General features: G+C 36.5%; 1 protein-coding gene across 5 annotated transcripts in view; it reads left to right on the top strand.

The window, feature by feature from the left end:
* PLD1 (phospholipase D1) overlaps positions 1-17,701 on the top strand; it is a 182,378-nt gene that overhangs the window by 86,826 nt on the left and 77,851 nt on the right. For all 5 annotated transcript variants that reach the window (XM_036017694.1, XM_036017693.1, XM_028504911.2 and 2 more), the window contains exons 9-12: positions 1,541-1,693; positions 3,048-3,197; positions 3,870-3,953; positions 13,906-13,987. In XM_036017694.1, the coding sequence (XP_035873587.1) occupies positions 1,541-1,693; positions 3,048-3,197; positions 3,870-3,953; positions 13,906-13,987 (469 nt within the window). The remainder of the gene's footprint in view (positions 1-1,540; positions 1,694-3,047; positions 3,198-3,869; positions 3,954-13,905; positions 13,988-17,701) is intronic.

Raw genomic sequence — 17,701 nt, 5'->3', positions numbered from 1 at the left:
TGATAGAATGGCCATGTCATTCATATTGAGCAGTATTTTCAAAATTCTTATAAAATGTATAATTCCTGCATTTGCTGAAAATTATTGTGAATATTATCCATTATATTGTGGAGTTGCCTGTGTTAGCTCCCAAATGAGAGGCTTCCTTTGGAATTTAGCTTATTGGGTGTGAGACCTCTTATTTCTTTAACTTATGCATTTGACCAGAGAAACTGGGAAGCTCAGACCCACATTGGTGTGCCATTGCCATCATTACATTAGCACTGTGGTTAGTTATTTGCTTTCTGTGACCTTTATTCTTTCCTGTGGAAAACAATATCACATGTATGTTATTTACTCTAAGTTATTCTCGGTCCATCCCATCCCCTTTTATTGAGAGGGAGACAGCCTGTGCATTAAAAAACACATGGATGAAATGAACTGTGTGGAAATCCATGTAGACTTGTCTACATTAAATCCCAAACTATAAAGCTACTAAAACATAATGTGGTCAGCAATTTCAGTAAAGGTTTCTTATAGATTTCTTTTAAATTCTGAGTCTCCATGTGACATTTATAATATTAATTTATGTGCAGGTGTTCTGGCCTTATTTATCCCATAATGTGCTTACTTTGCCTAATGTGTGATGTAATATGCCTGTTGTTACTTTATTTAGTTATCAACTGAATCCTTTGATCACTCCACAACTGCAGGTAAATATGCATATATGGTGTCCTGTGCGGCAGGACAAAGTTGCCATTTGTTTTTACTTGACATCGGTCCCATCCTCTCTGTCTTGCTCTTACCACTCTCAGGGCCATGCCTGTCATCTACATCCTTACTATTCAAAGCGATCCTAACGTAGGCAGCCCCTCTGAGCGTGTTAGAAATGCAGAATCTCAGGCTCTGCCCCAGACCTACTGAATCCGAATCTGCATTTCGACAGGATCCCCAGGTGATGCATATTCACAGCCAAGCGTAAGAAGAGCTGTTCTTTATTATTACAGTAGCTTGCTAACCTGCCTCAGTCCATGCTTCTTTCTCCTTCACTCCTTTCTTTATGAAACATAGTGCTAATGATATTACTGTGCTATTGCCTTGGCAGGGCATGAGGATTCCCTTATTCAAGAAACACCTTGGTATTTTCTTTTTATTTTAAAACAAACTGAGAATATACTTACTGAGAACCTGTTTGCTTCTTCTATGATGGTTTGTTTTAGCAAACACCAGCCCATTCCATTCTGCCAACTGCTGGGCCCCGGTGTACATCCCATGAGCACTGCCTGCTGTTTTCAGGGGTTTTCTCCAGGCTTTGCCCTTAATGTTTAAAAAGCTAATGAATTATTGTGAATTGCTCGGTGATAGTACTTCTTAGAAAAACATAATAGGAAGGGTTTGGATTTTTTTGTTTTATAATGCTTTTCTAAAAATAAATCTCCCATGTAAAAAATAAAATTGTCTACTCTCTGACAGTGTGTTTACTTTAGATTTGTCATATAATTTGTTCTTTTTATTTCAGTAATTCAGTACAACTTCAAAAATGCTCCTTATCTTTTCCCAGGTGGTTGATAGTGAAAGATTCCTTTTTACTGTATATGAAACCAGACAGCGGTGCTATAGCCTTTGTCCTGCTTGTGGATAAAGAATTCAGAATTAAGGTGGGGAAGAAGGAGACAGAGACAAAATATGGACTCCGAATTGATAACCTTTCAAGGTAGAAATTTCAGATATTTTTGAAATAGTAAATATTTTCTTTGGTAAAAAATAATTTTACCTAAATCTCTTAAAGAAACTTTTTCTCCCAACCTTAAACAAAGGATATAAAATAATATAAATGTTTGAAAATGTTTATTTAGAACTTATCCTTAATCAAAAGTAATGGAACTACTTTTTCCTTGTAATAAATTTTTAACAATAACATATCTTATGTGTAGGCATCAGAATAAACTATCCTGTGTGTTGATACATGTCCGTTTTAACAAAGTTGACCACTCAATACCATTTTTCCAAACAGATAAATTAAAGAATGGTAGTTCACATTTTAAAAAAATAAAATTTTACTTTATGAACTGATATACTTTAAAAAACACTTAAAATGTGATTTGATTTAGAAAAATTCTGCTTACACACAGATTTTAAGAAAGATACCTTGCAAGGATACTCAAGTGTACATGTACTATAGATTTTATTAGCGAGCGTGTGTGTTGATATATATATTTTTTCTGGAAGATTGTAGATATATAATATATATGTCTTTCTGTATACATTTGGTTCTGTAAAGTTCAACCTCATGTATATGAATATATTGAACATATACATTTCTGTCTTTACTCACACTGACTGGCATAGAGTTATAGATAGACACTTGCCAATTCACATTTGTATGTGTGTGGAAGGAAAGATTTGGAACTTCCTTATTTCCTCTGCCAGGTTCAGGATTGGTTATTGGAAATGCAAAGGTGCTGCCATTAAACCTTCTTCCTGCCGCTGCATTTCTGTTCTGTGGAGGGTGGTAGAAATCAGGCTACGATTCTCACGGGTCCCTGTATCAGATCTCTGAACCAGTCTTTGTGATCAGGGGCCTGGAACATGCCATTTTGTGTGGGTTTCATGAACTCAGAGTTGGGAAGGAATTACTCTTTTAAAGTACAATCAGCATGATGTTTCTGGAACTGAGGAAATGGACGTCAGGCAGCACCAAGGGAAATGCCCCCTATAGGAGCCCACAACTAAGGGACATTGAGGCATAGGACCTACCTCACCTTATACCTCTTTGTCATCCTCCTTACAGCCCAGCACAGCCCCAGGCCTATAATAAGTGCTCTTACACGTGTTTGCATGAGTGAATAAGTAACTTGAACATTTATTTTGGCTACATTGACCATATTTTAAAATCTTGCCAAAATTTTTTAGAAGTCTGCTTTTTTGATATCAGATGCTGTTTGCTTAAATTTTCAACTTATGTCCTCAGTATCAAAACAAAACAGGGAATGCTTGATCCTTAAATTTGTTTAAAGAGGCAAAACACAGAGTGACCATTCTTTTCCACATTTTGCTTTTCTCTGAAGGACACTTATTTTAAAATGCAACAGCTATAGACATGCTCGGTGGTGGGCAGGTGCCATAGAAGAATTCGTCCGGAAACATGGCACCAACTTTCTCAAAGACCATCGATTTGGGTCGTATGCTGCTGTCCAGGAGAACACTTTAGCTAAATGGTAAGATCTTTTTGCTCTAAGACTGTCAGGGTAGTCAGAGCATCTAATTCACCTCTTCAGTTTTCAAAGCTGTGAAAAGATATAATGCATTATACTTATCAAGGGTCTTTCTTTATAGGACTACCTGAGCATTGATTAATTTTCCAATGAACTTTATTTAGATAGCTAAGTTAAGATTTTGAAGTTTGATTTTAAAAACTAACTTTATATATTTTCTTGATGATGCAAATGGAAGATTTCTTGAAGTCATTAGTCATAATTTAAGAAAAAGAATTTACTTGCTGAATATTTCTTTTGAGTAAAATCACACTAAGCATGATTTTCTAACCATGAATTGGTAATCGGTAGAAAAACATGCTAAGCATGATTTTCTGCTGATTTTTTTTCCACTCTGTTTTAAGTCTTAGAAGACTTCAAGGGGATGGGAGACTTCCCTTGACTCCATATGATAATGACACGAATCAATGTGTTGTTCTCTCAGCAGAAAAGAAGCAGGTTGCTTATTTCTGTTTACTCTACTGTCTATATAGCAGATGGTAGTCTCAGTCCTTGTTTTCCATTCACAAAAATAAATTGGTGGTTGCACTGAAACTCTTGGCAGTGGCTGCCATCTTTGTCTGTCTTTTTCTTTTTAATTTTTGTAAAAACAAAAAGAAAAAACATGTCTTTCAGGTATGTTAACTCCAAAGGATATTTTGAAGATGTTGCAGATGCGATGGAAGAGGCAAAAGAAGAGATTTTTATCACAGATTGGTGGTCAGTATTGGTCCACGGGGACTGTGTTTAGAGGTCTCTGTGTTCAGGAATGTACAACAGTGTTGGTTGTGCTGTTTCAGAATCACACGTTACGAAAACCAGCGGTATCACAGATGGTTTGGCCAGAGTCTCAACCAATTAACTCTAGTGGCCTCCAATGAAAGGTCTTTTCAAATACGTGGCATCCAAGTATATTCTTAAAATATTGAACTTGAATAATTTTGTATTCGTCTTTCTGTTTGGAAGCAGACACTCAGTATTCATTTTTGTAAGCCTTACATTTCAATGCAAATATAGTTGTAGAGATAGTGGAAAATAATCTTCCTGGGGCGGTGTTCCTTCATTTTGGTATGTCTGTCATCAGGTCCAGTAAATATAATTCTTCCAAATTATCCCTTTGAAATCAAAATAATTCCATTTACCCATTACTGTTAAAATGTCCTTGTTAATGACTAGCCTGGTCAGCTTTTCAGGTTGCAACTTTCTGACCCCCTTTAAGAACATCCATGAGAGTTATGATGCTTATTAAAGACATTGGAAGTCTCATATCTAAAACTCATTTAGCTACTGGGAAGTTTTACTCCTGGAGTTGGTGTAGGCTTTGTAGTCTGACTTTAGTTCCAGTTACCCACCTGCCTGGACAGTTAAAAATGATTGCAGATGCCAACATTGACTACCCTGGAAATGAAAATATTTAAAGTGAATTTTCCTTCTAATCTAAGTTGCTTGAAATGCCCCTATTTTTCCCTGTCATGTTTCCTTCCAAATGCTACCTTCTATATGAACTGTGGAAATATCATAATTTATTTCCTCCTAATTCTAGATTTTGTGGGGAAGGGAGAGTTGTTAACTCATTTCTCTCCACCTTTTCCCTCAGTGATGTGAAACTCTAATTCTAGGGTGTGTTTTTCCAACTTGGGCACTACTGCTGTTTGGGGCCAGATAATTCTTAGTTGTGGAGTATTGGTCTGTGCATTGCAGAATATTTAGCACCATCAGTATGCCTGGCCTTTACCTACTGGATGCCTATAGTGAGGTCCCAGTAGTGATAACCCAAATGTCTTCAGACATTGCCATCTGTCCCCTGGGAGCTGAAGTTCCTCTGTGTTGAGAATCATTGATCTAGAGTGATTAGGTGAGGTATGTGATGGTTAGCACATCTGCAAATCTGTGTGTTCTCATGTTGATGGAGGAGCTTACTCTTGGCCTTTATAGTCTTGCCAAGTTTTTTCTCTTTAGTCAGTTACCAGAAATAAAATAAAGTCTCCTATTTAGGAGCTATTTCTTTGGTTGAATACTTTCTAAATGCTTATGAGAATACATTCAAGTTTAATGTCATACTATATTCCTTGAAAAAATATTTCTGAAAGTTTGGTGAAAGAGACTGAAAATAGCTTTTACATTGAGCCCATGTTTTCATGTTTTATGCAAGAAAATAATATCTCTTCTGAAGGTTGTGGACACACTAAAAAATGCAGACTCAGGTTTAAACATCTAAAGAAATGGAACCTGAATGTTTTCTCTTCTACTGTGAAAAAAAAATGAATCAAGAGGTTATTTCTTTTTCATAACTGCTCTGAGATAACATCTTATTACAACACTCCCTTTGAAATAAAACCTTTGCAGTAACTTCCCTCATAACAAGTGAAGAAAATTCTTGTCATGCACATATTGCAAAAGGGAGCATTCAGAAACTTATTCCAACCCTGTTATGTCTATATCTGAGAGAGTGATAAGCATAGTTAGAGAATACACATGCCCTGTAGAAACAGCTAATTCAAGAGACATCACACACTTAAGTGAAAATGGTATTAATATATTTCTAAAACAATTATTATGCAAGCAAAGGCAGATATGGTGAAATGAGAAACAACCTGGGACCTAGAAGCACTTAGTTCTTTTGTTCATTAATTTTACCACCTATCCATTCATTTGTTAATTTATTCACTCATTTACTCCAGGGCTATTTAGTAAGCCCCCATTCTGTGACAGATAGAGAACCAGGCCATGTGCATATAAAAATGAGTGAGAAGCAGCTCCTACTCTGGAACAACACAGAGTCAGGAAGTCATACATACAACAATGGATCGGGGAAAGCTCAGTGATGAGGATCAATATGGTAGAAGGTATGGAAGGGCAGTGACCATCATATTGCATTCTGTTGTGTTGTCTGTGTCTATGAGTTTTTTATTTTTTTAGAGATGGAGAGGGGGAAGGGGGGCAGAGAAAGAGAAACATCAGTCTGTTGTTGCACTCATCAGTACATTCATTGCTTTTGTCTTGTACATGCCCTGACCTGGAATTGAACATGCAACCTTGGAGTATCAGGTTGATGGTCTAACCAACTGAGCTACCCAGCCAGGGCAAGTTTGTTTGTTTTATTTGTTTAAGCATGGGAGTTTTAATCAAATCTGTTTGCTAAAAAGGATCACTCTGGTAATAGTACAGAAGATGAATTGAACAGTGGTTATAGAGACTGTTTAGTAAGCCATTGTTGTGGTACAGGAACAAAATGGTAAGGGTCTCTGCAGAGACCACCACAGGGGCCTGACTTAATGTGGTATGAGTCATGTTAATCTTTCTATGGGTAGTTTCTAAGGCATAGCTGAGGGTCATTAATAATAATAGCTACTATGTGTTGAATTCTTACTAGACACCAGGACTGTGTTATAGAGGAGAAAAGTAAGAGTCAATGAGGCAGACTAGGAAACTGCCCAGTCACCCAGTCGGTTGCATCCAGGTTCGTCTGCTCCAGAGCCCGCATATCTCGGAGCTGCTTCTCAGAGGAACTGGCTGTAATGTCTGGTGTCTGAGGTTTCTGTTAGCTGTGAGGTTGTTTAAGTGAAGACTGAAATTTTTTAAGGTGCTAGATAAAGTAGTAATCAGACTTGGGTAGATTTAGGTGAAATTTTTTGAAGAGGTAAATTCTAAGGTAAGGCTGTAAAGTGGAAGAGGGAATGATTTTTTAAAGATCTTATTTATTAATTTTTAGAGAGAGGGGAAGGGAGGGAGAAAGAGAGGGACAGAAATATCAATGTGTGGTTGCCTGTCACATGCCTTTGCACTGGGGACCTGGACTGCAACCCAGGCATGTGCCCTGACTGGGAATTGAACTGGTGACCCTTTGGTTTGCAGGTTGGCACTCAATCCACTGTGCCACACAAGCTAGGGCAATTTCTCAAACAATCAAGACTATCTGAAAATTCAGGTGAATAGTAAAATCTAGCTAGATGTTTGAGGTACGAAATGATAAAGTTTTTACATAAATATGAGTGAGCATTCTTCACTTGTTTATCTGGAACCACCAGAAGAACATGTATTTATGTTGTTCCTGTGCTTGGTGCTGTTTCAAGTTACCTGTGAACTAACTATCCTGTAGTCACTGGAGTAAGTTGTATAATGAGGTCTAGATGTGGCTTCCAGCTCCATTGCTGAATTGCTGTAACTTAGGACAGATCTGAAGAGCATGGTTAAGCTCAGCTTTTCTCTTGATGATGGTGATTCTGATTAGCAGATTTTAGACTTTTCATGTCACAATAGTCTCTGATGCATGTTCTTCTTTGTGTGTGTTTTATAACCCTTTAAAATGTAACAACCAGTCTTAGCTCATGAACCAAATAGGCTATAGGTCATATTTAGTGTATGGACCATAGTTTGCCAACCCTTCTTAAAAAGTAGATTTAAGTTACTATATTATGTTAAGAACTAAAGTGTATGGTAAACTTTTTAAGAAATGGTTGATGTGCTTTTCAAAGTGTTTGTAGCAATTTAGAGTCCCACCAGTAATGCCAAGAGTTCCAGTTCCTTCATCACTTCTAGCACTTGGTATTGTCTGTCTTTTTTTTTTTATGTTAGTCATCCCAAAGAGTGTGTAGTCATATCTCATTATAGTTTTAATTTGCATTTGCAATATCTTGTGTTAAACATATTTTTCTGTGACTTTTGGACATTGGTTTCACTTTTTCAGAAACATGTTTAAATAGTTTTCTCCTCTTTTTACTGGATTGTCTTATTCTTTTTGAAGTTATTTCTCTATTTTTAGTTTTTAGCAGTTTGATTATAATGTTTGAGTTTATCATGTTTGGGATTGCACTGAACTTCTTTTTTAAAATAATAATATTAATAATATTATTATTTTAATTCTCACCAAAGGCAATATTTATATAAAGTGAATCTTGATGGACATACAGAGAGAGTAACATCAGTAACACAGTCTTGGTAGGAGATTTTAACCCTCCATTGACATCAATGGATAGACCTTTCAGACAGAAAAATCAACAAGGAAACAGCAGCCTTAAATGACAGACTAGATCAGATGGATTTAATTGATATCTTCAGAGCATTTTACCCCAAAGCAGCAGAATATGCATTCTTTTCAAGTGCACATGGTACATTTTCTAGGATAGATTACGTGGTAGGACACAAAACAAGTCTCAATTAAATTTACGAAAATTGAAATCATATGAAACATCTTCTTTGACCATAATGCTATGAAATTAGAAATCAATCACAAGAAAAAAAACTGAAAACAAACAAAGACATGGAGGCTAAATAACATGTTACTAAACAATAAATGGGTTAGCAATGAGATCAAGGAAGAAAGCAAAAGTTCCCTTGAGACAAGAGAAAGTGAACCACAATGACCCAAAATCTGTGGGACACAGTGAAAGCAGTCCTAAAAGGGAAATCTATAGCATTACAGGCCTACTGCCAGAAACAAGGAAAATCTCAAATAAACAATTTAACTGTACCCATAAAAGAACTAGAAAAAGAATAGTAAAGCCCAAGGGGAGTAGAAGAAAGAAAATAGTAAAGATCAGAGGAGAAATAAACAAAATGAAGCATATAAAAACAATACAGAAAATTAATAAAACCAAGGGTAACTTCTCTGAAAAGATAAATAAGATTGACAAACCTTTAATCAGACTCATCAAGAGAAGAAAAGACCTGAATAAATGAAATCAGAAATGAAAGTTAGAAGTAACAACCGATTCCACAGAAATACAAGAGATTGTAAGATAAAGTTCAAACAATGATATGCCAACAAATTGGACAATCTGGATGAAATAAATTCCTAGATAAATAGTTATCTTCCAAAACTGAATCAAGAAGGATCAGAAAATCTGAATAGACTTATTACAACTAATGAAATTGGAGAAGTAATCAAAAAACTCCCAACAAACAAAAGTCCTACCTTGAATGGTTCACATATGAGTTTTACCAAACATTCAAAGGAGAACTAACACCTATCCTCAAACTGTTCCCAAAAATTCAAGGGGAAGGAAGTCTCCCAAGCTCATTTTATGAGGCCAATATTATCCTAATTCTAAAACCAGATAAAAGACACTACAAGGCTAGAAAATTATAGGCCAATATCCCTGATGAACATACATGCTAAAAGACTCAACAAAATACTAGGAAACCAGATCCCGTAATATGTGTACATTGAAAAGATCATATACCATGCATGATCAAGGGGCTTTATTCTTGGGATGCAAGGTTGGTACAATATCAGTAAATTAATAAACATGGTTGTTTAAACAATAAATAAACAACAAATACCACAAAACAATAAATAAATAAACAATAAATAAACACCACAAAAACAACATGAAGGATAAAAATTACATGGTTGTATCAATAGATGCAGAAAAAGTATTTGATAAAATCTAGCACCCATTTATGTTAAAAACTCTCAGAAAAGTGGGAACAGAGGGAACATACCTCAGCATAAGAAAGGCCACATATGATAAACCAATAGCCAACATCATAATCAACAGGCAAAATCTAAAAGTGTTCCTTTTAAGATCAGGAACAAGACAGGGTTGTCCACTTTCACCACTCTCATTCAACATAGTACTAGAAGCCCTAGCCACGGCAATGAGATAAAAAGAAATAAAAGGCACCCCAACTGGAAAGGCAGAAGTAAAACTGTCATTATTTGCAGATGACATGCTATTGTATATAGAGAGCCCTAAAGATTCCATCAAAAAACTATGAAAAACTGATCGATGAATTCATTAAAGTGACAGGAATTAAAATAAATATCTAGATATCAGTAGTATTTTTATATAACCATAATAAACTATCTGAAAGGGAAACTAAGAAAACAATCCCATTTACAATTGCATAAAAAATACCTTGTAATAAATTTACCATAGGTGGTAAAAGACCTATACTCAGAAAATTATAAAACACTGAAGGATGAAATTGAAGAAGATACAAATAAGTGGAAGTATATACTGTGTTCATGGGTAGGAAGAATTAACATCATTAAAACATCCATATTACCCAAAGCAATCAATGGAATTCAATGCAATTTCTATGAAGATACCAATGGCATATTTCACAGAACTAGAACTAATATTTCAAAAATTTATATGGAACCAAAAGGACCCTGAATAGCCACAGCCATCTTGAGAAAGAACAACAAAGTTGGAGAAATCACACTACCTGATATCAAACTATACTATGAGGCCATAATAATCAAAACAGCATGGCACTGGCATAAAAACAGATACATAGATCAATGGAACAGAGTAGAGAGCCCAGAAATAAACCCATGCCTTTATGGTCAATTAATATTCCGCAAAGGAGGCAAGAACAAAGAATGGGGTAAAGTAGTCTATTCAAGAAATTGTGTTGGGAAAATTAGATACATGCAAAAACAAATAAACTAGATCACCTTCTTACACCATACATGGGAGTAAACTTAAAATAAAGATTTAAATGTAAGACTCAAAACCACAAAAGTTATAGAATAACAAACACATAGGTAGTAAAGTCTCAGACATTTCTCATAGCAATATTTTTTTCTTGTATATCTCCTCAGCCAAGTGAAACACAAGGAAAAATAAACAAATGGGACTACATCAAACTAAAAAGAGTTTGCACAGCAAAGGAAACCATCAACAAAATGAAATACACCCACTGAATGGGAGAACATATTTACCAATGATACATCTGATAAAAGGTTAATATCCAAAATATATAAGAACTTATACAATTCAACACTAAAAAAAACAAACAATCTAATTTAAAAATAAGCAAAAGACATGAATAGACACTTCTCCAAAGAGGACATACAGATGACTAGTATCTGTGTGTTTTTAAGCCTTTTGTTTTCAAAGCCTTTGAGATATTGTTCAGTTTTTGTCTCCCCATGTGCTCCATCTAGTGACCAGTATGGGCAGTGGTCTATTTCTTATTTCAGTTCTGAAACTCTCGTAAGACAGGGTGGAACAAAGTTAGGTTTACAGTTGTTAGTATGGAAAACATGCAATAATTAACAAATAGTAATACAAGAATAAACTCTGTTTTGCAGACTCACAACTATAAGCCTACTTTTGCCCCACCCTGTATTTAGGATCAAATTCATGCACACACAACATGGAAGTAAGCTACAAGTCATAAAAAATTTATAGGGCTGCTTTCTGAGCACCTCCCTCTCCATAATCCTCCTGTTATTTTGGGGTTCCCTGCAGCTTCCCTTTTTAGACCACCAGCTAGAAAGGTGGGGCTTTGTTTACTTTGCTCTGCCACAGACTTTCTGCCATGACACTTGTGTCCACAGTCAAGCAGTGGATATTTACATTGTCTTCTTGGAGACATAGCTTTTCCCATTGGGGAGGAAAGTTTCACTCCCTCTGAGTTTTTGGAGTCTTTGAGCCCCTTGCTGCCACCCCTGTCACTCCTAGAATATCCCACTCTTTCTCCTCAAGCCTGAACTCTAGAGGACTTCTCCTGGAGTTTTCCACCTTTTCCAGGATATTCTTCCAGGCCGAGGAATCAGAGAAAAAAAAAGAAAGTTAAAAATCACCACTGGTTAGGTGGTATGTCACATACTGTTTTTCCTCAAGATTGTGTCTTCTAGTTCATGAGTACTGTATAGCTCTCTGTTTAGATCTCATTTAACTTTTCTCAGCAGTGTTTTGTACTGTGTACATGTCTTTCACACATTTTGTTAAATTTCCCACTGATGTTATTGCAAATAGTATTTTTAAAAATTTATGTTTCAATTGTTCAGTTCTGGCATATAGAAATACAGTGGATTTTTTTAATATTGAGTTTAAATGCTGCAATCTTGCTTAACTTGTTAGTGCTAGCAGCTTTTAAAATATATATAGATATAGATGCATAGAAATAGATACCTTAAGATTTTCTCCATAGATGATCATGTAATATGTGAATAATGACAATTTTACTTTTTCCTTTCTCATCCATATGATTTTATTTTATTTTATTTTGTTTTATTTTATTATTCTATTTTATTACTTTGGCTAGGATCATCAGTAAAATGTTGAAGAGTAGTGGTAAGAATGGACATCTTTGCCTTGTTCTTAGCCTTAGGACAAAAACACTTCAGTCTTTCACTAGTATGTTTTAGGTAGAGTTTTCATAGGCACCTTTTATTACTTTGAGGAAATTTTTTCTACTTGTATTTTATAAAGGGTTTTTATTGTGAATGGGTAGTAAAATTTGTCAAGACTATAGCTGCATTTATTAAAGTAACCTTTTTTTCTGTTAATGTGATGAATTGCATTGATTGATTTTCAGCTTTTAACCAAACCTTGCTTTCTTAGGGCAACCCCACTTTCTCATGATCTATTGTCCTTTTTCTAATCTGTGGAGTTTTGTTAAAGACTTTTACCTCTATGATCATAAGGATATGGATCTTAATTTTTTTCTTTTCTTGAATTGTCTTTGTTTGTTTTGACATTGGAATAATGCTGGCCTCATCATATTAGTAAATGTTCCCCTTATTTGTTTCCTGAATGAGTTTGGGTAGGATTGATATTATTTCTTTCTTACATATTTTATAGAATGTTTGTATAAACTTACTGAAGTCTGTAGATTTTTTGTGGGAAAGTTTTAAATTATGAACTAAATTTTTTATTAGCTATAAGGTTACAGCCTTAATTTCTTTAAGTTTCCACTTTGATAACTCTTTTATGGAAATTGTTCATTTTATCTAAGTTATCATATTTATTCATATAATATTATTTATAATATTCTTTTATTATCCATCTACTATGACCTTAATATCTGCAGGCCTTATATATATAGATTTAACTCAGACACTGACTTTACAACTCAATCCGAAGGGAAAAAGTGACCCTACTGTACTGTGGCATTACTAAAAAGAATAGCCAAGGGGTTTATTATCACATTGGAAACATTTCATCAGCGAACCTGCCTTCTGTTTTCTGCTCAAAAAGACCCAGATTTCCAGGACACTGCTCCTTGGTATAGGAAGTCAGCATTTATGTTTATCAGTGAGAACACTTTTGGCTTGGGTTAATAGAATGCTTATCTAAAGGTGGCTTAAATAATGGGGATTTATTTGTCTCACTTAATGAGAACTCCAAAGTTAGGCAATCCTAAGGTTGGTGGAGTGGTCTAGTGATTTCACAGATCTGGTCTTCCCCTTAGAATTTCAATATGGCCACCCCTGTCAGAGCATCATAGCCCCAAATGACATCCATCCTAAAGCCTCTTTTCCTGTTTTGAGTGAATGTGTGTGTGTCTCTCTCATTAAAGGGAAAGACTTTCCCATTAACCCCACATGTACCACCTGATATGTCTCATTGTCCAGGATTGTGTCACATTGTGCCCTAGCTGCAGAGGAGCCGGGGAGCAAGTATGTAGAATATTTATACGAGATAGTGGGAGCAAGGAAGAAGAAGGGGGGGAATGGCTGCTGGCTGGGCAACCAACGGTGGCTGCATATGTGTGTATGTATGTATGTGTGAGTAAGATATGTAGGGAAATCTAGAGTGACTTTTTGTATGGGTAAAGGCTCTTGTTCCCATATGAACTTGTAAGTGGTCTTGTATGGATGACCTACCACAGTGAAGGATGATGATGGCATTTGGGCTAAAATTGTCTTTGCTTCTGTGACACACTCAGAACTTTATATATTATTTTAGTTACTTAAATTTTGTGATTTCAGGTTGAGTCCAGAAATCTTCCTGAAACGCCCAGTGGTTGAAGGAAATCGTTGGAGGTTGGACTGCATTCTTAAACGAAAAGCTGTATGTACTCTTTTGAAAAAATATTTATTTTTAAAGAGAGGGGAAGGGAAGGAGAAAGAGAGGGAGAGAAACGTCAATGTATGGTTGCCTCTTGTGCACCCCCTACTGTGGACCTGGCCTGCAACCCAGGCATGTGCCCTAACTGGGAATGGAACCGGCAATCCTTGGGTTCAGAGGCCCACCCTCAATCCACTGAGCTACACCTGCCAAGTCGGAAAGCAGTATGTACTTTCCAAACAAATGCTGAAGGAATTTCTTAAATGTTTTATTGCCTCTGAAATGCCCTTTCTTTTTTAAAGTCCTTCATATATACTTAAAATTTTTTCCTTTAGAGTTTAACAAAAAAAGTAGAATACTTACTCTTTTCAGGTTTATTTAATTCTGATTTTCCCCCCTGTTACTCTTAAGTGCATAATATTTTAGCCTAATTCACAACATGGATTTTACTAGCAATTTTAACTTTTGTGCCTTAATCATTTATGGGCAGTTAATTTTATAGGCAAAAACTTGTAATAAAATTTTGTTATTGAATAATAAATAATGAAGTGAAACATTGCATCACATTTTATTTATTATTCTGTTATTTGAGCAAAGGACAAGGTCATCTGAGGTTTCAGTCAGATGAGGCCAAGCTGATGTTGAAGAATGTTAAAGAGGAGGGACATTAAGAATTGGTGCTGTTTTAGCTCATTTTGGGCACAGATCCTGGGAATGACGTGCAGTTGTTTCCTGTGCAGTTGACCCTGTTGATTCTGGGTGAGCCCTGTGTGTGTTCCTTTTGCTATAAAAAGTAAATAACTGAGTCAGTATAGGATCACCAACGACTACTTTACATTCATATTTCTAATGAAATTTTTCATGTAGTTGGCCATCAAACAAGTTAAATTAAGTTGAATTAGAATAGATCTGGATTTATTATTAATCATGTTCAAACTGGGGAGTGCTAGCTCTTTAACTATTATTTGAAACTCTGTTAATCTTTTTGAAAAAGATCCTGAGTAATCAGGGGTAGCATTTTTCTATTTCTCACAGCCTTCACTCATTTGTTTTTTCCTCATCATTTATGTTTCCCTACTTCTTTCCTCACTCACCTTTTCCTCTTCCTTCAATATTTTTTCTCCATGTTTTCACTTGAGGGCTTTCACAACTATTCATAATATAATCAGACCTTAGTACTAATATTGAAAGCCAAAGTTGACAATCTTTATTTCAGACACTTGTCTTGCCACATAGCATCATTTTCATGGCTAGTCTAATTCATTGTCTCAACAGAAGTCTCTTCACACAATTGGGAATTCCAGTTTTGACAAGCATTATTTGTATATTCATTACATAATTCATCGTACAGCTACTGAGTGTCTCTTCTGAGCAAGGCACCATACTAATTTCTAGGGAAGCCTGTGTGTGTGAATAGGATTCCATCTCTGCCCATGGGAGGCTTGCCAAAGGAAGGCTGCTGATGGAAGGCTGGCTGCCCATGTTCTGGGCTCAGTCCTCGGATTATCAAACTTATTTCTATACTTATACAGAACTTTCTCCATTAGTCAGTGATAATAGTAAATCCTCTCCTTATAGTACTTATCTAACACTTTACTGTTTTAGGTTTCAATCAACATGTGTTTGCTGAATGCCTAGTATGTGCAGAGCACTTGGCTAATCATATGAACATGGACATAAATAAGAAACATGATTCTTGACCTGAAGAAGCTTAGAAAATGATACAAGAGTCAATTGGGTACAGAGAGAGCCAAGATTCAAAGGCAGGAGGGAGAGCATTGGGTAGGCCTGGTGGGGAACCCCTCACAGCATGAGGGATTTTAGGGCATTTAGGATGGGCAAAAAATTTAAAAAGCTGTTTTCAGATGCAGGAAATGTGGTGAGGAGACATTCTGGAAGCAGGAATTCAGAAGGCTTTGTAAGGTTGAGGTTGATTACTCCTGAGCATTAGCATAGGTGGGAAGACAGATAAAGCTGGACAGGCAGGCTGCAGCTAGGGTGTGGAGGGGTGATGACCCAAGCCAGTGGCTTACACTTTATGGAATACAGTGGGCATCTACAGGGGCAGCTGGTGTGTTGGATGAAAGGTGATCTGATCAAAATTATGTGTGGGAGGGTGAACCCAGTAGTAGGAGGAATTGGGAAGAACTCAGAGTTGGAGAGCTAAATTTTAGGTCACTTGAGTGTGAGATGCCTGCGTAAGTAAACTGCAGAAAGCCAGTCAGTGGATGCTGGAACGGGGCTCAGGAAGAGCATCCCGCACACCTAGCCCTCCCCCTTCTGTTGGCCAGTGCGCATTTGTTTGCCCTGCTCCGTGTGCCTGTCCAGGCACCTCTTCTATCACAAGCCTGGCTTCTCTTCACTCTTACTGCCCTGATGAGGCTCCAAGAGAACACCATGACTCACTAATTATTATTGCTTGATAAGGGTCTTCATTTTCATTTTATCAGCCTCTGAAACTTGTAATTTTTAAATTGTGGATAACGATTTTTTTAAGTTCCAAAGGAAATAGTAATACTATTAAATATTAATTCCTCAGTGGTACATTTAGCAGAATTGCACTTCTTTAATCTAGCTACAACAAATTATTATTTTAGTCATAAATTTTTAACAGTCTGATCATTCCAAATTGACATTTCATATGCTCATCAACACTACTTCACATAAACAATCTTGTTTCTGAAAGCCACTAACTCCACAAAGTAGTGGGTTGATGATAGCATTTATTCTTGCATTAAAGAGTCCCAGAAAATGACTTTTTTCTTCTATCTGATCATGTAGATTTGGGGGAAGGAATTTAGCATTTCTGCTTCATAGCTAGCATGTAGGCAAACATCTCTTATAATAGCTGTTTCTTGGGGCAAAAATACAACATTTTGTTTCTCTATAATAACCAAGTTGATATTTTCCTGTCTCTTCAGTCTTCTGATATGCCCTGTCATTATTTAAAATAGTATTAGCCAGCCTTGGGAGGCAGAGTGCTGACAATTCAGGCCAGCATCCGGGGTTTCCCACAGTTCTGCATCTACTGTGCTGAGAGGTGAGAATATACTTCAGCCTTAGAGACACTCGATGCTCCTGATGGGACTTGTGCCAAAAGGAATCTTCAAGTAGAGCAACCTGGAGATTTACAGAAGAAGGTGTAGGCCCTTGGAGGGCTTCTGTCATCAGGTTACTTTCTTTCTGCCCTGGACCCCGCAGGACACGTTCTAGAGTGGCATTCATGAGCAGTGGGAGAGAAGGGTCTGTCAAATGAGATGAATCATCACATCTCTGTCCATGAAAGTCCAAGGGAATCTGATCCAAGTGGTGGCCTAGAAGGGCACTGCAGGGAAGGGGAGAGGAGACGTTCAAACCCAAGGACTGTCCTTTAGACAAAACTGGTTTAAAAAAGTTTCAGAAGCAATTTGTGCTTTTACATTCGAATGCTGCCTGCGTTTCAGTGGTGAGGATACGATTCTTTTTCATTCTGTACTTTTCCTTTTCCTAAAATTTTGCACCCCCTGGGGAAGTCCTTGACAAGTGGTAAAAATTAGTGAGTATCCCGTGGATGTGTAAGCTAAGCTCTTCGAGCAGTGGACAGAGCTGGGTGTATCTAGAAAATATTTTGACCACAGGACTTTGAACGATCAGGAAAAAAGCTGACTCAGAAACAAAGTCTCTTAATTTCAACTATGAAAATTTTTATATTTATCTTGTCTTCACATATCTGATGTA

The sequence above is a fragment of the Phyllostomus discolor genome, chromosome 2 (assembly GCF_004126475.2).
Source record: "Phyllostomus discolor isolate MPI-MPIP mPhyDis1 chromosome 2, mPhyDis1.pri.v3, whole genome shotgun sequence".
Lineage (NCBI taxonomy): Eukaryota > Metazoa > Chordata > Mammalia > Chiroptera > Phyllostomidae > Phyllostomus > Phyllostomus discolor.
This window is presented reverse-complemented; position numbering and strand designations above follow the sequence as displayed.